Source organism: Anabrus simplex, chromosome 5, assembly GCF_040414725.1.
Source record: "Anabrus simplex isolate iqAnaSimp1 chromosome 5, ASM4041472v1, whole genome shotgun sequence".
In the NCBI taxonomy this organism is placed as follows: domain Eukaryota; kingdom Metazoa; phylum Arthropoda; class Insecta; order Orthoptera; family Tettigoniidae; genus Anabrus; species Anabrus simplex.
Window position 1 is genome coordinate 150813241 of NC_090269.1, and position 20437 is coordinate 150833677.

Here is a 20437-nt window from a genome sequence, read left to right on the forward strand (position 1 = left end):
AGGTCCGAAAGACGTATATTATTCCCTTGGGCAGTAGGTACAGGAGAAGTGCATACAGGAAGGTTGGTGCTGTGAGTGATACCATCACTAAGAGTGAAGAGGATCAGAAGTTGATTCCGTATCTACAGGTAGTTGAGACATTCCCATATCTCGATTAGAGGATGGGACGGAAATATCAGTAGCCTGGGAAGAAGGTGCATTGTCACCATTGAGTTCAGTTGTTGATGACAGAAAGGAACTATGGGAGTGGGATACACTACTGTCGATTTTCAGCCGTTTAGATGTTGTTTCTTGAAGAGTAGGAAACTCTGTGGGGTCAGCCACACAAACTTGTGTGTTGTTTACGTTCCGCACTTTGCCGGTCAGAGTTGGGGTCGCTGTGTTGTCAGTCAAGGTTACTGGAGCAGGGTCCGTTTGACTAGTCGCTAACCCACTTGAGTCACCTGTATCAGCTGCTGTGTTGACAAGCCTCCTCTCGGGTAACCTAGTCTGACGTAAGGGACATTCTGGTCGCAAATGAGTAGTGGAATTACAGGCTAGACATGTACGCACTTGCCCATCATGAATAATTTGCGCATGGTATTCTTCAATATAAATGAAAGATGGAATAGATGTTTTAATTTCCATTCGAAAAGCACGTATACTGTTATGTACTCGGAAGGCATATTGATGAGACCATTCTTCTCTCCTGTGCTCGATAATTTTGCCCTATTTACTAAGCACCGAGTTAAAAGATTCTGTCGGGACTTCTGGTGCTACATTTAACACTCGAATCGTTTTCTGTACTGTTTCCGCATCACTGATTTTAACCTTCCCTATCCGACCATCCTGTAAGGTCATATTGTGTGTACCCTGATAGTTACAAACCAGTCTTTCAAAAAGAGTAGTTGATATTACCTTGATGAAGGTGGCATTTTCTAGGTTGTCCAGCTGAATCATTTCTATCTGGTCCTCATTGAGTTTCAAGAAGTGTTGGATCCATTCATGAGTTTCCCATGCCGAAGGTCGGTTATCACGTTTGAAGGTACATTTCAAGGTATTTTTACGTGTGAATCTTGTTCCCATGTTTGTTTTCCGCGTAGTTACACAATGAAATCACTTGAATTACAGTTAACTATCAAAGTTATTAGACTCGTTTACAGTACTGTTATACTGTTCAATACAACACGCTGAGAACACTACACACACACACACGGAGCTCAGGCACGTTACCTTCCTCTCACCGCGTGTAGCGGCCAACTGAGCTACTCAGGCTGGTGGTGGGAGGGATTATTTTCGTTTAGATAAAGATTGTCAGATTTAAAAAAAGAATCAAGGTTTGGTCAGGTCTTAAGGAAGAATGTCCGGCATCACACTAACTCAATCCATTATTTTTGAACCTCGGCTGTAGACGGAAAGTCATTGTGTAATCACATCTTGCTGATATTAGTTTCAATCTGAGTACTTACAGTGCACCTGGGGCTGAATTATATTACTAGTGTGACTGTTGATGTAGACTTATATTTTACACGTGTATACTGCTCCTTTCTTACTCCCTCAACCACATTGTTCAGTTCCTGTTTTCTTGTACACCTCAGAAGCATCACTTTCACATGTACAGAGAGTTAGAGCTGAATTTCTTCTTCATCCAACTGCATTTTCCTTTCTAATTGATCAGCTTGCAGCATGTCTTACTTCCATATTTCCAGTTTTACAGCAGATGAAAAGGTCCTCGACCTGGAGCATGTGCCAAAATGTGGGAAAGCATTTCTCCTGTAAAATCATTTTTGAGTTAGAATATTATGAAATGTTTTGTATAAAATTCAATTACTGTGTGACTTCCACTTTTTAATAGAATCAATGGTTCAGGCAGTACATTCAGTTTACTGATTTGCCCTACTTTTAAAATAACTATCATATTTTTTGTACTTAAAGCACACTTTTTGCTACAAAAAATACTGCCTAAATAAGGCTGCATCTTATTGACTGAGGTCTATCATACATAGACACTGAGTATACGTGATTTGCTACACCATTGCTCAAAATATTTCTTACAATACTCTCAGCAGTTGACCTCTTTTATTACTGCAGTTAAGAAACAGCAGCTATGGTGTACCTGCATTTGTCTGGCGTGAATGTGAGTTGCTAGGGAATTCCTAAGAAGACAGCTCATTTTCTTATAATACCAGGCAAACACATAGGGCTGTGACCTTGACTGCCATTACAGATAACCTTCAAGGAAGGGTAGAAAGAAAATTTGTCACTTTGTAATCAGTAACAAGTTCAGTAGTGACAATTTACCGTACACAATGTCTTGGAATACAACACATGGAATATGCAAAATTACATGGTATTAGCATGACGAATATAAGACCAAGCGTGAGTATTCAGCCCTTATAACACGGTAGTTTGTGGTCCTGCCACTGCAAGCACTGCAAGCGATTATATCCAACACGTGCTGCAGTAGTTCTGGCAAGCTGGGTATACAAAAGTGCGGGAGACGCTACCGTGCAAGATATTTCAGTGAATAAGTTGAATTTTCTTTGCTTTCAGTTCCTAAACCCAGTTCATTGTATGGTGTGTACTTCAGCCATGTATCTTATGTGGCTCGATTAATTTAATAGTTCAGCATGTCATGTTGTTTTGCACCTGGCTGTAAGTCAGGCTATGGCAGAGTAATTGATGATATGTGATTTTTTTTCACCACTGAAGGATAGAAATCAATTTGAAAAATGTGCCAGAGATATTCCATGGTAGAATACTGAGTTAACATGTAATAGCAGAATTTGTCATGTTCATTTCTCTGATGATTTGATAGTTAAACCAGATCATTTTGTAGTGCATGGTGAAAAAGTGGAAATCTCTCATGTGATATGGAAATTTTTATGCTAGTGGCTTTACGTCGCACCAACACAGATAGGTATTATTGTGACGATGGGATAGGAAAGGCCTACGAGTTGGAAGGAAGCGGCCATGGCCTTAATTAAGGTACAACCCCAGCATTTCCCTGGTATGAAAATGGGAAACTGCAGAAAACCATTTTCAGAGCTGCTGACTGTGGGATTCGAACCCACTATCTCCCACATGAAAGCTCACAGCCGTGCACCCCTAACCACACGGCCAACTTGCCCGGTGATGTGGAAATTAAGTCCAGGAGCAGTGTCTCATATTTTTCCATAATTTGCTACAAAATCTTCACGCAAGCTTTCGTAAGTCCAGTAACTGACTTACTGAGTTGGTAAGTAGAGTATTACCTTTAAATAGTTCATGGGTATTCCTTTTAATACACTGGGAGTTATGTGTTATTTATCTGTATTTGTACACTCCAGCAACCTGTGCTTTCCACAACATGTGATGAAGGCTGCATTGTACCCTGCCTTGGTATTTTAATTGTAATCTCTCATTGTTTTAAAAACAAAGACATTACATATACTTAACAGTTACGGAGTAAGACGTTTCCTCTGAGATCATTCCTAAGACCAACTGATCGGCGCTGTGGAGCACTGCCTGGCATGGCACGCTTGAACTCGAGGAGGCCTCACACTTGTTCTTATATTCGTCATGGTATTAGGGAAGCAGGAAGGCAATACCTACAGTGGCAGTATTGCACTATTACATTATTTCCCTAAAATTTTATTTGATAATTCAGTGAAATTATACTTTTTCTTAAATTCTATCAAAATACCAGGGTGCGTCTTATTGTCCAAAGAATGCGGTACCTGCTCTTGTGATAAGGCAGCGTAATTATTTATGGCTCATAATAATATGAAATAAATATTGAAGTCAGTTGAATGGTTCCCTGTATAAAATATTACACAGAAAATGTCAGAGATGGCAATTAACAAAATGAAATTCAGGTTGAAGGGATACATGTGAAGGATTTTCTTGGTCAGAATAAAAACATTTTTCTATTTTTGTGTGTTTCAGATGTAAACCTGGATATTTTAACCTGAACGAGGAAAATGAGTTTGGCTGCACCCCGTGCTTCTGCTATGGCCACTCCTCCGTATGTCGATCGGCGCCTGGCTACTCGAAGGTCGAGATCGAGAGCATCTTCGCTCGTGGCACCGAGCGCTGGAACGCACAGACATACAATGGAGCTGAGGCTCCTGTCATGTTCAACAGCTTGACACAGGTCATAGGAGTGAGTGCCCCTGGCAGAGATCCTGTCTACTTTGTAGCACCAGGTAATACAATAGGAAACATGTGCTGAGTAGACGAGAAGTTGAGAGGTGAACTGATTAGAGGGGGGGAATTACATTTTCAAACATTTTAGCCACCTAAAACCAGGAATTACAATTTTTTAAAGTACAAAACCTGTTGTCTTATCACTAGAGCTAGGAATTTTAGGTGCTGCATCTTAATTCTTTTTCACTATTAAAATTCCAAGATTAGCCTGTCTTACAAAGAAAACATAAAATTAATACTCCTAACTGTGGTTTAGTTGCATCTTTTTGCACCCTTTTTTAATGTCAGCACCTTTTTTCCACTTGTTTAATATTTTTTTGGCTACTTTGCCCAATTTTATTCCTAAAGAAATTAAACAACAAAAGCCAAACATTTCATCTGTAAAGCTAGGTTCTATGTACCAGGTGTATGCATAAGTTTTTGCCGGCTTTTGTGGTAAAAAAACACAAGCACATAATTTTCAAGGGTAATTCAAGCTTCTCATCGTGGACATTAACACGACCTTCTTTAAATGCTCTAACCCATTTTATTACCATTCCTTGACTCATAGTGTGTTCTCCATACACTTCAGTAATCTGCTGATGAATTTGAACAGCTTTCACGCCTTTTCCATTTAGAAAATGAATCACAGCGTGTACTTTACACTCATTACAGGACATTAGAATCATTCCATATTGACGGTTTTCACTTTACACTTGATGGGACACTTAAGTGTCAGAGGCATTTTAAATACGCACAAACAAACTTAAATACGGGAGAATGCTTCTGTAATGGCATTTGTGGCTAGCCTGCTGAGTGTGCATGCTCTGCATGACGACCAAAGCGCTGCAGCGTCCACATTTAAAAAAAAAATCATGCTTCATATTATAGACCCGCTTGCCGCATGCAGTCTCAATCAGTCATTGTATCTGTTGGGTTCCATCTAGTGTCTGTTACTTTTTACTGTGGAGTCAAATACTAAAGGGCCTTTTATTCTATATTCACTCCGTACCTCTAATTGTAATACATGTCTAATTTTTCCTTTGGTGAAAATTTATTACACAGTATCGAGTCAAAATCTCAAAAAACTATCATTACCACAGTTAACTTAGTACACTGTCAAACTTTATTTCTCTGTCAAAATTTGGTCAGAGAGCATAAAAAACTTACCATTTCTGTAGCAGTTTGTTTTTTGAATGTTGTTGTCTACTCGTCCACTAAATCCCCAAGAACACTAGTACTTTTTCTTGTCCATAAATTTTTTTGCCGCCCCGCTTCTAATTCGCAATTGCCGCTACTGAAAAGAAATGTGTAGAACTTGATATGGATGTATAAAAATTGTAAACTTGTGTCCTCGTCCTGTGGTGGAGCAGCTCTCTTCAGGCACACCTCCAATGGAGGTGAGCTGCATGTACCATTTCAACTACATACCAGCCCTCCCGCCATTCTTACATTTCTGGCAATACCGGGAATTGAACCCGGGCCTGTGAGGACGGCAGCTAACAACATTAACCGTTACGCTACGGAGGTGGACGATCTGGATGTGAAAAGACATGAGACCTAGACACATAAAAAGACAAGTGAGATGAAATTTTAAAGAATTGTGATAAAGAAGTTAAGAAAGGACAGGGTATAATAATAATAATTTTGTGTGGCTATTTGCAGCCAGGTGCAGCCCTTGTAAGGCAGACCCTCCGACGAGGGTGGGCGGCATCTGCCATGTGTAGATAACTGCATGTTATTGTGGTGGAGGATAGTGTTATGCGTGGTGTGTGGGTTGCAGGGATGTTGGGGACAGTACTAACACCCAGTCCCCGGGCCATTGGAATTAACCAATGAAGGTTAAAATCCCCGACCTTGCCGGGAATCGAATCCGGGACCCTCTGAACTGAAGGCCAGTACGCTGACCATTCAGCCAACGAGTCGGACATATGGCATATGACTTTTGGTGTCGGGAATGTCCGAGGACAAGTTTGGCTTGACTCCCGTATTAAAAGTAATAAACTTCATTGTTAGGTTCCGTATTGAGTTGAGACTATGCTTAAAGTAAATACAAAATTTTAATTGAGAAGGTGGAATATTAAAATTTTGTATTTACTTTAAGCATTGACTCCCGTAGGCGACCTGCGCATCCTTATGAGGATTAAACGATGAAGATGGCACATACACCCAGGGGAATTAACTAATTATGGTTAAAATTCCCAACCCTGCCAGAAGTCAAACCAAAGGCCAGAATGCTAACCATTTAGTCCTGGAGCCAGACAAGAGAGAAATAAACTGAAATGGTTTTGACATGCTAAAAGGGTGGAAGAGGGAAGAATACTGAGGCAGATGATGGAGGCTGAGATTTAAGTACCATAAAGAGAACAAGAAGAACAGGAACATGTGTTGGTGGCTGGAGCTGGAAGAAAAACATTGATGGTATAAAGGAAAAAATAAAAGCAGAGCAATAATTTGTCATGTTCACTGAAAAGAAAAAACATGGTCCAAAGTTTTGGCTGCAGCCTTCACCAGTGGAGGATACAAGTAAATGCTGCTGTGAGGTAAAGATTGGTGAGACAAAGGAGCGGTCATCTAATATACTTTCGTAGAGGGTGGTGAAACAAGGGATAAATATTCAACAAACATGGTTTGATGGTGCTGCAGTGCCTGCATAATTCCATTTATCTAGAACTGTAGAAACCTGGGCACAGTCTACAATGGAGCTGGTAGATAATGTTGGACGAACTTGTATTAGGTCATACTTGTTGGTGGTGTGTAGACGGCAGCTCATACAGTGGATAGGTTCTGAGAGAGGAAAGAGCCAGAAGGTGTTGGGGATTGGTGTGGTTTATAGCAAGTGTAACAGAAATAAACATTTCTAAATATCTGAGAGTGATTTTGATAGAATCTGATGATGTTCTTTTAAGAACAAAACATGTTATTTTATTTTAATTGTGTCTCTTTCAGGAAGTTTATAAATTTATTACTCAAAATTAGTTTCAGCAAACTGAAGAACCAAACCGTTATAAATTTACTTATTCAGGACAAATATTTCAGGTTTCTTGTGGGAATCAATGACTAATCATTGTGTATCTGTGTATCTGTGTAATTGTATCAGTGTTAGTAAATGCTACTAGTTGTGCGTTTCTGCTTCCATGTTACAACCGTGTGTGAATCAGGATCAGCTGGTAGCATATATCATAGCTGATAGATTTTTCTTGCAAGGAAGATAAAAACATCCAAATAGGCTCTCGCAACTTGAGAGTAAGGCCACAAGTAAACTTAAATCCAGTCAAGATGAATTTGAACTCAAATCTAACCAGGTCTAACTTAAAATTGCTCTCTCATCCAAACTAGATCAAATTGAACGTAAGATCATGAGTGAAATCAAATTGGAATTAACTGAACTGAAATAAAGTCGGGATGAAATCGAGTGCAAACTGAAATCTGAACTAAATGAACTTCAAGGTGGTCTACTTAAATTACAATAAAACAGGAAGTGCGCTCACTCAAAACAAAGTTTAAGAGTGTCATTATGCAGGTCAACGGACTGGTTGAGAAGCAGTTTAAAGCAACGCCCCAAGTTGTGGAGTCCCAAGTTCAAGACCTGAGGGTGGAAGTGAGTGCGCTGCGTGGAAGAGTGACTGCCCTAGAGACTCATACTAACCCCACCAGCAGTGATGGCAACTCTAGCACCGCGAAGGAGAAACACTATGCTACGATCGGACCACTTGCAGGAGGACATTCTGGACTCAGTTCAAGACTGTCTATGGGCACAAAGGTTGGACGTCTGAAGAGAGGGCCATACATCTGATCGCCAGGTTACATGGACAAACAGTGGAATTATAAAATAGCCTTCAACCGCGTGCCACCTTGTGGGAAAACTTGATGAGCGATATGGTGGCTACCAGCCTCTACCGAGGCCAGCTGAGGAAGAGCAACAAGAAGCTACAAGAATTCAGCTCAGCTAGTCCTCAGACTCTCGACAGGTTGCCTCAGGATCACATCCAGTGCGAGGCAGCCTATACTTTCATTGGCAGGCTCTACGATGCTGAGATCCAGCAAAGGCTAAGGCTTAGTGGTGAAAATAACCTCAGGAGAGCCAAGATGACAGCCCTGAGGATGAAGGAAGTGAAAGGAGCTATGGCACTGTCACCGAGAATAAGAGCCATGAAGAGCGACGGCACATGGGAGACAGACCCACCCTATAACTGGAGAGCGACGCACACCTCTGCTGAGACGGTGAGACCTTGCGAGATCACCTGCTGGAACTGCGGCGAGTGCAACCACCTATGAATGAACTGCTACGTGAGGGGTGGCCCCAGATCAGAGAAATGAGTAAGGGCCAACATGGAGAAGGGCTCATCTATGCCACCATTAGCATCCCTGAGCGGAACAATGGCATATTGATTGCCAATGAGTGGCTCGGGGAGAGGCGATGCCAGGTCATGATAGATACAGCGGCAGCATTAACCATCACAAGTCCTCCGACATCGCTGAGGGATAGCGAGAGATGGAGCCCAATAACTCCTAAGTGCTGCAAACAGCTTGGGGAGACACCATTCATGACCTAAAGGAGACAGTACTCAACCCGATTCTGGCATGCCTCCACCTACAAGTCTGGGCTTTCATCACTGCCATCTCAGAAAAAGTCATCTTGAGACTAGACATGCCTTGGGCATACAAGGTGACTGTTGACGTGATGATGTGTGCTGTGGCTCAGTTACCAAGAGATAATGTTTCAACGCCCAGGAATGCAATCCCAAGTAGTTGGCTAATGCTTCCTAGTGAAGAGGTAAAATGAAATGGCGTATAGCTTTTAGTGCCGGGAGTGTCCGAAGACATATTCGGCTCATCAGGTGCAGGTCTTTCGATTTGACTCCCGTAGGCGACCTGCACGTCGTGATGAGGATGAAATTATGATGAAGACAACACGTACACCCAGCCCCCGGGCCACAGAAATTAACCAATGATGGTTAAAATTCCTGACCCTGCCGGGAATCAAACCCAGGACCCCGGTGTCCAAAGGCCAGCATGCTAACCATTTAGCCATGGAGCCGGACAGTGAAGAGGTAATACCCATCAACAGCGAGGTTATGGTGATGGCAGGGCTAGAAAGGCTCATTCAAGAACTCTGATCAATGACTTTACCCGGCCAGGATGCTCGTCCTGACACGAAGCTATGTGTCGGTACGAATACTGAATTTGATGTTGCAGGATCAGAGGATAGCCAGTGAGACTGAGCTTGGGACTTGTGAGCCAGTCACATGCGTCGCGTCAGTGGACGAAGATGCACCTCGAAAGCAGATGAAGGCTCGGACGTGTTCTGCCAGATTAATTCCGATGCCTGGAAGCGTCTGGAGGTGGAGCTGCTCAGGGAGCTAAAAAAACTGATCTACGAGTCCCAAGACATCTTCACTGCTACAGGAAGTCAATACAGAAGGGCAGACAGGGTGTGCCAACGCACCAACACCGGCGACGCCATCCCACTCGGCAACCACCTTGCAGGGTACCCTGGCGAAGGCTGAAATCGACCAGATGCTGGAGGATACGAAGCAAATGGGAGTCATCGAAGAGTCAAACAGTCCGTGGTCATTACCAGTGGTCCTGGTGAAGACAAAGAATGGCGTGCTCTGTTTCTGTGTCGAGTACTGCAAGTTATATGTCGTCACAGGAGAAGATGGCATTCTCTACCAACCTATGGCTGTAACAGCTCATTGTGATGCCTTTAGGTCTGTGCAAGGCTATTACATGTGTATCTGGACGACATTATCATAGTAATTGCACGTTCAGGGAACACGCCCAAAACCTCCAGAAAGCACTTCAGAGAATTCAAGGGGCTCACCTGAAGTTGATTCCTGAAAAGTGACAGCCGTTCCTGAAGGAGGTGCACATTGTGTTGTTGGAAGGAGTAGCCATGGATCTTGAGAATTTAGAAGCCATCAGGTGCAAAAGGACAAGAAGGATCTCAGAAGCTCCCTCGGACTTTGCACCTACTATCGCAGGTTTGTAGCCGGCTATGCTGATGTCTTGAAGCCAACACCAGTAACATGGGAATTGGTGGGTTGCTGGCCCAGGTACAGGACAGCGAGGAGAAGGTGATTGCCTACTACAATAAAACACTGTCTAAAGCCAAGTGGAATTACTGTGTGATACATCGGGACTACTGGCCATCAGGAAGACCTTGGAGCACTTTCACAAATACTTGTATGGATGGCCATTCTATCTGTGCACCGACCACTCTGCACTGACCTGGCTTTTGAGATTCCATAAACCTGGAGGTGCAGACAGCTCATTAGATACAACACCTCCATGGGTACAAGTGGTGATGGTGGTGTGCAACCATCCTCTATTAGCACTCAACAGAGGAAAAAGATGGAATGGATATGACATTTTGAAAAATGAAGGTATCAGCTGAAAAGAAACAAAAACCATGAAGGGTTTGAAAATGAAAGACTCCTTAGGCTTCAATGCTCTAATACCATCGGGGTCAGAAAAGAATAAGAGTTGACCAAGGGAGACTGAATGGGATAGATGGAAGTGAGGAGCCTCACACAAATAAGTGGAAGCAATGCCAGTACTCAGCTGAGGGCCCCATGGTTACCAGCCCACTTTCCCAAGTTAAGAGCCCCTGGGGCCCATGGGTATGACTTCACTGCTGAATACCAACAATGAAGGAGACACCGTAATGCCAGTGCTCTGTCCAGAAGGCCATGGCCCGAAAACTGTGCACACTGCCAGAAGGTGGAGGGGCAGGCAGGCACTGAGGTTGTCTGGGCCGCCGCCACTGAAGGCTGGGATTGAGCCGCCCTGAGGAGGGAGTAGGTGAAGGACGACAACATTGGGCAAATTCTGCAGGATGTTGAGTCGGTGCTGCGACCGGTGTGGAAAGACGTTGCCGAATGTAGCGCTAATTACAAGGCTTACTGGGCCCAGTGGATGTCTCTGAAGGTCAACGACGGGGTGCTAACCTGCAAGTGGGAGTCCGCCAATGGAAAGAAAGAGATTGCCCAGCTGATAATCCCTAGTAGTAATAATAATTTTGTGTGACTATTTCTAGCCGGATGCAGCCCTTGTATGTAACTGCATGTTATTGTGGTGGAGGCTAGTTTTATGTGTGGTGTGTGAGTTGCAGGGACGTTGGGGACAGCACAAACACTCAGTCCCCGAGCCAAGGGAATTAACCATTTAAGGTTAAAATCTCTGTCCCAGCCGGGAATCGAACCTGGGACTCTTTGGACCATTTCGCCATGGAGCTGGACATCCCTAGGAGTATAAGGAAAGAAGTGATGATCGAGTTGCATACATGCACTATTGCTGGCCTCCTGGGAATGAATAAGACCACGTCCAACAGCAACTACTTGCTACACCTGAGGACTGATGTCGAGAAGACATGCCAGATGTGTGACTCCTGCACTATGAGCCGAAGCTCATATACCAGAAGTAGGGGTCAGATGTTGCAGTACAATATTGGAGAATCTTTCAAGATGATCCCCATCATGCTGGGCCATTTCCCGAATCTGACACCAGGAATCATTACCTGTTCCTGGCCTCTACTTCACCAAGTGGCCAGAGGTCTGCGCTATCGGTGAACAAGAGGCATCGACAAGAGCAGATGTGTTAGTGAAGAACTTCTTCTGCCGCTTTGGTGTACCGGGCGACCAGGGCAGGAACTTCAAGTTGAGGCTGATGCAGGAGGTTCTACAGTGTCTGGCAGTTCGGAAGACCCATATGATGCCTCTTCATCCTCACTTAGACAGCATGGTGGAGCTCTTCATAAAGACCGTTGAGGAGCACCTCAGAAAGGTGCTTTTGGTCACCAGAGGGACTAGGCCTATCGAGCGTCCGTCCAAGAGATGATGCCACCTGCCAACATATTCTTCAGGAGGGAGTTACACCTGCCATGCAACCTGGATTGACACCAGATCAGGAGCAGCCAGCGACGGACTACATGTAGGAGTTGATGGACCAGCTAAACAACATCCACAACTATGTCCGACAACATCTAAAGGTGGTCAGCAACAAAATGAAAACCTGCTAGGACATGCTGGCAAACTCTGACGGTTTCCAAGAAGGCGAACAAGTTTGGCTGTGCCATCTCGTATGGATAAAAGGGAAGTCACAGAAATTAATCACAATAGGAGTATTCACACACTGTTATCATTAGGATCAACGACGTTGTCTATAGGATCCAGAGGCTTTCCCACTGGAAGAATATGGTTGTCTATCTGGATTGCCTAGCTCCATATTTTGGAGCAGCTCGGGACAAGCAGCCTTAAGAAGGGCTAAGTGTCATAGTGTCTTAAGTATGGCTTTGGGAGGAGCACATTAGCCTGGCTGCAGATGCAAGGGCCCTGCCCTCTCACCACTGCAATCAACTTGGACTACCACTGCGTGCCTCCCAGTGCTGGGAGAAACGACTCGAAGGTGTTACCAGACCATTAATATTTAGAAATTTCATGATCCGTATTGAAGTGGGATTACAATATTTAAAAATTAAGAAGGTTCCTCCTATTCAACACAAAGATATTTATTAATGTGAAAGAATCACATTTCGTTCAAATGAAGTACTAGTTTCGGCACCAGATATGTGCCATCAGCCACAAAGTCAAATCGGGCAAACACAGTATAACCCTAAAACAACTTTACACACACTATAACATCTGCATGGATGAATATGAAATATGACTTTAAAACAACTTTAAAAACACACTATAACATTTGCACAGATGAATATAAAATTTTCCGGAACCAAACTACAGAACACACATAGTGTCAACTTCATATGACAATAAACCTTACAGCATAATTTAACAGTTTTAGAAAACTAAAGTTATATATAAGCTGGACAAACCGCCATGGGTATACAACAACGGAGTCATCATTTTAACGGATTTTAAAATGGAATGCAATTTCATCTACCATATTTTATTTTATATTCATCTGTGCAAATGTTATAGTGTGTTTTTAAAGTTGTTTTAAAGTCATATTTCATATTCATCCATGCAGATGTTATAGTGTGTGTAAAGTTGTTTTAGGGTTTTACTGTGTTTGCCCGATTTGACTTTGTGGCTGATGATGGCACATATCTGGTGCCGAAACTAGTACCTCATTTGAACGATATGTGATTCTTTCACATTAATAAATATCGTTGTATTGAATAGGAGAAACCTTCTTAATTTTTAAATATTGTTACCAGACCAATCGATTTCCAGAGGAGCCCAGGGGTTTCTAGTACTCCGAAGTATCTGGAAGGGCCAGCCTCCTTAATTGAGCTTCAGCAGTTCAGTTTTGCAGCGACTGAGACAGTTCAGTTCTATGAGTGACAATTGCTGTTGCTTGTGACCTAACGATGAATGCGAACTGTACAGCTGAGCGACGAGGTAGTGGTGGTGGTGATTATTGTTTTAAGAGGAAGCACAATTAGGCAACCAGCGAACGAAGACGGCTGTGAGTGTGCAAATTTTGTACCACGTTCAGATTTCTGAGAATGTGTTGCACCACAAACTGTGCACTGTGCAGCCGCTGTAGTTGTGAATTTAATATGAACTGCCTGAGAGTCCAACTGACACTAGCAGAAGTGCGTGTGGAGTAATTGTTTTAGGGGCCAGAGCGAATAACTTGTTTGATTGAACAGTGAGAGAGTGCGAACTACCATGTTTGTGTGTCTGTATAGTGTTGTAAATAATTATTTTTAGTCAGTACATCTTCGAGTAAACACTATCATCCTGCCTGTATATTACATAAAACATAATTAAAAAGTGCTGTAGAATGAGTGGAATATGTTGTATCTTGTATTTACATCTGTCTGCAGTCAGTTCTTCTCTGGATTCACTGTACAGAAATATTATGAATAACTTTCCATTAGTACAATCTGTAAAGTAGGTCTATTTGTAATCTTATTTTCTAAAATATCTTGTGTTCTATTGCATGCTGAAATTTAAAATAATGACTCCAATTTTCTGGAAATTGTTGCTATCATTTACCAGTATTCATTATTTAAGACCATACCACCACCTCCTTTGAGCACTAGGCCTACACTAAGACCTACCATTTGGTTCTGAAATGAGGGTTCTGGAACTTGCTGTCATTACTTTCACTGACTTCTAAGGCATTATATTTTAGGGTAAACCTCACCAGTTCACTTCATAATGATAACTGTTTCTTTCAGATAGATTCTTGGGAGACCAGAGAGCGAGCTACAACCAGGACCTGACATTTAAGCTTCGTATTGGCGAGTCAGGACCTGTTGCCAGTGTGGAAGACGTGGTGCTGGAAGGAGCAGGGCTGAGCATCACGCAGGCCATCTTCGGTCAGAGGAACCCACTGCCAAGTGTCGTTGTAAGTTGATCACCATCATTGATTTTCCTTTTCTAGCTTCAACCCTGTTGGGATGTTAATGGCATCTTTCCATCTTCTTCTACCCAGCTTCAGACAGAGAAACCTACTGCCAAGTGTCTTATAAGTTGATTAGAGGTCTGGCTTCATCATCAACAACAATTTCTCTGTCCCATCTTGTGCGCAGTTGGCACCTTTCCACTTTCCTCTATTCAACCACCACGGCTACTCCTCGACTGTATTCCAATTCAGGTTCCTTCTTATTGTACTGATCTAGATAGAGTTCTGGTGTACCTGTTGTTTGTCTTACTTCAATATTAGTCTCCATCATCTGCTTTGTTATCCTTCCCTCTGATGCAAGTTACGTTATGTGTATAACTGAAATGGTTTTTGAGGTATTTTAGGCTAGGTTATGTATTTAAGATTAATCATGTGTATATAGTTCATAAATTATAGACTAGCAAGATACCCGTGCTTCAGTTTATAATTGAATGCTTAATGTTTTAATATAATCCACCAAAATTCGCAATCTGACTTGTTTTCTGAGAGATTACAGCAAAGATCCTCCCATTTTTCAATCTTTCTTTCCAGCAGTCAATTTCGTACTTCCCGGGCTACGTATAGGTATTCCGCCCGGTCACTTGGGTCCCTAAATTTTTGCCATCTTTTCCTATAAGCATTTTTAATATGGATTAAATCCTGGAGGAGATCCAGCGTGGTGGCGTCTTGGGTGCCTTGGTGGTACTGAACCCGCGGCCTGACTGCATTCGTAGTCATTACCCGGCCAGGACCCATTTCCAGCACGGTCCGCACATTTGGACGACGGACCAGAACATTATTATTATTATTATTATTATTATTATTATTATTATTATTATTATTATTATTATTATTATTATTATTATTATTATTATTATTATTATTATTACTGCTATTGATATTCTGGACCCCACAGCAAGATGCAAGACCGCTATTTGGCAGTAAATTACATCTCCTGCCATTGACACTGCTGACAATGTGACCAGCACCATTGTCGCGCGTAGGCAAGTGCACGGGATTTCTGGCGATACGAATGGTATACTTCCGTGCATTATTGACCTTATTATAGAGGTGAACAATTGCACGGACAATGTGATTCCTATCATTTATTTCAAATGTGTTTAAATTTTTATTTATATGCCAGGATAATCTACTGCAATCTAACTTTAAGTTCTCCACAGGAAAAGATGGCTCTTGAAAATGAACCCAGGAAAGATAAAAATGATTGGTTTGTGATCAGAATCAAGTATATTATGAACAGTAAAATCAATTGGTCTCAACTCCATTTTTACCCCACTGCCGTTAAGTTGATTTACCTCCCCCACCCCGCCCAAAAGAAGGCGTGTTTCTTTATGTTTAAAGGAGATTTCAAATACCAATGTTCACGTCTGTTACCTTCAGTTTTGAGATATAAGTATCCCCATAAAAAAGAATTCACATTTTTTCACTTCCGTTTACACTCCCCCTTCCACCCCCCGTTAAGTGAATTTTACGAAGAAATACTTGTTTCTTTATTAGTAAAGAATCTTCTAAATACCAATTATCATGACTGTAACATCTTCAGTTTTTTAGATATGTATCAGAAAGGAATTCAACTCCCCAAGATGATTTTCCCCCCAAAATGAGTTATTCTTTGTTTTTAAAGGAGGTCCAAATACAATTTTAACGTCTGTAACAACTTTAGTTTTATTAGATATAAATATCCTCATACAATTAATTAAATTAATTTTTCAATACTTTCAACCCCCACCCCCCTTTGGTTTTTTCTGAAATCAAAGGAATACATATTTCTTTACTTTTAAGGCACATTCCAAATACCAATTTTCACTTCTGCAACATCTTTTGTTTTTGAGATATTGTATCTTCATTCAAATAATTCAACTAATTTTTAACCCCCCCCCCCTCTCCTTTAAGTGGATTTCCGAAAACAAATAATACATATTTCTTTATTTTTAAAGGAGATTCCAAATACCAATTTTCATGTCTGGGACATCTTCAGTTTTGGAGATATCGGTATCCTAATAAAAGAATTCAACCCCATTTTCAGTCATTTTTACCCCCCACCTAAGTGCTTTTTCCAAAAACAAAAATTACATTTTTCTTTATTTTTAATGAAGATTAAAAATACCATTTTTCACTTATGTAACATGTTAAGTTTTTGAGATATACTGCAGACATGCTCATTTTAAAATTTCACCCCCTTTTTAGTTCCCCTAAGTGAAGTTTCCAAAAACAAATCACCTGTGTTTCATTAGTTTTACAGGAGATTCCAAATACCAGTTTTTACGTCTGTAACACTTTACATTTCTGAGATATACTGTAGATTTAGTCTTTCTAAAAACTCACCCCATTTGTCACTACTGTTTAACCCCCATTAATTGGATTTTCAAAAACAAAAATACGTGTTTCTTTATTTTTAAAGGAGTTTCCAAATACTAATTTTCAGGTCTGCAAAGCCTTCAGTTTCTGATATATAAGTCTCGTCATTAAAGGCATTCAACCCCCATTTTCACCCCTCCTTCATCTAAAGAATACAAAATTTACAGGAAACCGACACGGACAGCCACTACTATCAAGAAAAATTCTTTTCATCCCAAAGCACACAAGTATGCTACCTACAATAGTATGGTAGACACTTAATACAGTACCACTTAATACAGTAAATCTAAATGAAGAATTGAATACAATACGCTTCATAGCCAAATATAACGGTTATGGCAATGCATTTATAGAGCGCATTATCAACAAATGAAAAAGTCACCTAAATTCAACTCTAACTAGAGAGAAAATTAAACCTGATTATGTTTGTAGTCACGTCCTAGTTCGTGAACCATGGGCAACGGCTGAGTAGCCTAGTAAGTGGTCCTGAGAGTCCGGATACCAGTTGCTATGGAATGGGAGTGGGCATCTCGGACATATTTTGAATCGTGGCCCTCCTTGTGCTCAGGCGGCTACGACTATACAATCCAACGGTGGTCCATAACCCGTTAGAGGAGAGATCCTCACTTGGACTATGTGCAAGTAGGGTACCATCCTGCTTCATGAATTTACCAAGCTCAGAATATTTTAAGCAAGCCTCGGACCTATGGGAGTAACGGAGTCCCACTCCCATTTGACAGGCGAGGGACTCCTTGGAAACAACTTGGCGAACGAAATGGAATTCGATGGGGAGCTATCAATATTAATGGGGCTTATGGAAGAAAGAATGTAGAACTGGCTGAGTCAGCAAAGAGGATGCATCTGGATGTGCTAGGAGTAAGTGATATTCGGGTGAGGGGAGATAACGAGGAAGAGATAGGAGATTATAAAGTGTACTTGACGGGTGTTAGAACGGGAAGGGCAGAGTCTGGGGTAGGACTCTTTATCAGGAATACCATTGCACGCAACATAGTTTCTATTAGGCATGTAAATGAGCGAATGATGTGGGTAGATTTGTCAGTTGGAGGAATTAAGGCTAGAATTGTCTCAGTGTATTCACCATGTGAGGGTGCAGATGAGGATGAAGTTGACAAGTTTTATGAAGCATCGAGTGACGTCGTGGTCAGGGTAAACAGCAATGATAGAATAGTGCTAATGGGCGATTTCAGTGCGAGAGATGGGAATAGAACTGAAGGATACGAAAGGGTAATAGGTAAATGTGGGGAAGATATGGAAGCTAATGGGAAGCGTTTGCTGGACTTCTGTGCTAGTATGGATTTAGCTGTTATGAATACATTCTTCAAGCATAAGGATATTCACCGCTACACATGGGAGGCTAGGGGTACCAGATCCATAATAGACTATATCTTAACAGACTTCAAATTCAGGAAATCTGTTAGGAATGTACGAGTTTTCCGGGGATTTTTTGATGATACAGACCACTATCTGATCTAGTGAACTAAGTATCTCTAGGCCTAGGGTAGAGAAAGTGAAATCTGTCTGCAAACGAATAAGGGTAGAAAATCTCCAGGACGAGAAAATTAGACAGAAGTACATGGATATGATTAGTGAGAAGTTTCGAACAGTAGACAGTAAGCAGGTTCAGGATATAGAAAGTGAATGGGTGGCATACAGGGATGCTGTAGTAGAAACAGCAAGGGAATGCCTAGGAACAACTGTGTGTAAAGATGGGAAAAGGCGAACGTTTTCGTGGAATGATGAAGTGAGAGCAGCTTGTAAACGTAAAAAGAAGGCTTATCAGAAATGGCTCCAAACAAGGGCCGAGGCAGACAGGGATTTGTACGTAGATGAAAGAAACAGAGCGAAATAAATAGTTTTTGAATATAAAAAAGATGTCATGGGAAGATTTTGGTAACAACCTGGAAAGGCTAGGTCAAGCAGCAGGGAAACCTTTCTGGACAGTAATAAAGATTCTTAGGAAGGGAGGGAAAAAGGAAATGAACAGTGTTTTGAGTAATTCAGGTGAACTCATAATAGATCCCAGGGAATCACTGGAGAGGTGGAGGGAATATTTTGAAGATCTTCTCAATGTAAAAGGAAATCATCTTGGCGGTGTTGTGAACAGCCAAGCTCATGGGGAGGAGGAAAATGATGTTGGTGAAATTATGCTTGAGGAAGTGGAAAGGATGGTAAATAGACTCCATTGTCATAAGGCAGCAGGAATAGATGAAATTAGACCTGAAATGGTGAAGTATAGTGAGAAGGCTGGGATGAAATGGCTTCATAGAGTAGTAAAATTAGCATGGAGTGTTGGTAAGGTACCTTCAGATTGGGCAAAAGCAGTAATTGCACCTATCTATAAGCAAGGGAACAGGAAGGATTGCAACAACTATCGAGGCATCCCTTTGATTAGTGTACCAGGCAAAGTATTCACTGGCATCTTGGAAGGGAGGGTGCGATCAGTCATTGAGAGGAAGTTGGATGAAAACCAATGTGGTTTCAGACCACAGAGAGGCTGTCAGGATCAGATTTTCAGTATGCGCCAGGTAATTGAAAAATGCTATGAGAGGAATTGGCAGTTGTGTTTATGTTTCATAGATCTAGAGAAAGCATATGACAGGGTACCAAGGGAAAAGATGTTCGCCATACTGGGGAAGTATGGAATTGAAGGTAGATTATTAAAAGCAATCAAAGGCATTTATGTTGACAATTGGGCTTCAGTGAGAATTGATGGTAGAATGAGTTCAGGGTACGTAAAGGGGTCAGACAAGGCTGTAATCTTTCACCTTCGCTGTTCGTAGTTTACATGGATCATATGCTGAAAGGTATAAAATGGCAGGGAGGGATTCAGTTAGGTAGAAATGTAGTAAGCAGTCTGGCCTATGCTGACAACTTGGTCTTAATGGCAGATTGTGCCGAAAGCCTGCAGTCTAATATCTTGGAACTTGAAAATAGGTGCAATGAGTATGGTATAAAAATTAGCCTCTCGAAGACTAAATTGATGTCAGTAGGTAAGAAATTCAACAGAACTGACTTTTTTTCATGAATTATTAAGAAAAGAATATTCATTTAGGATATATTCTCTATGGAATATTGTACAAGTGTTTCCTTGACGACTGCTTTCAATTGTAGAAATAATTTATATATTTTCTCTTGAGTTTTTTGTTTGTTTTAATGTTGTCAATCTTATGTTAATTTTAAGAACACTTCCTCTTAAGCATTACTTTGTCAATTTATATATTTTTCATCTAAACAGTGTTATGTGGCTGAAGATGTTGATAATACACGAATCATGAACCACTTTTAACCATTAAATTGCCTTAAGCAATCATTGTATCGACTAGGTGGAAAATAATGAATACTTAATTGTGAATCTATTGAAGTGCGATACGGACCAAAGTGCCGTAAAGCTAATGCAGTGAGCTCCCAGAAGAAACTATCTTTACATCGGTCTGTTTTCAGACCAACTTTGCTTTACGGGAGCGAAAGCTGACTGGACTCAGGATATCTTATTCATAAGTTAGAAGTAACAGACATGAAAGTAGCAAGAATG

The 20437-nt window shown here is 41.5% G+C and overlaps 1 protein-coding gene across 1 annotated transcript in view; it reads left to right on the top strand.

The window, feature by feature from the left end:
- LanB2 (laminin subunit gamma-1) overlaps positions 1-20437 on the top strand; it is a 1346184-nt gene that overhangs the window by 1196358 nt on the left and 129389 nt on the right. The window contains exons 9-10 of the mRNA XM_067147161.2: positions 3907-4166; positions 14300-14469. Of these exons, the coding sequence (XP_067003262.1) occupies positions 3907-4166; positions 14300-14469 (430 nt within the window). The remainder of the gene's footprint in view (positions 1-3906; positions 4167-14299; positions 14470-20437) is intronic.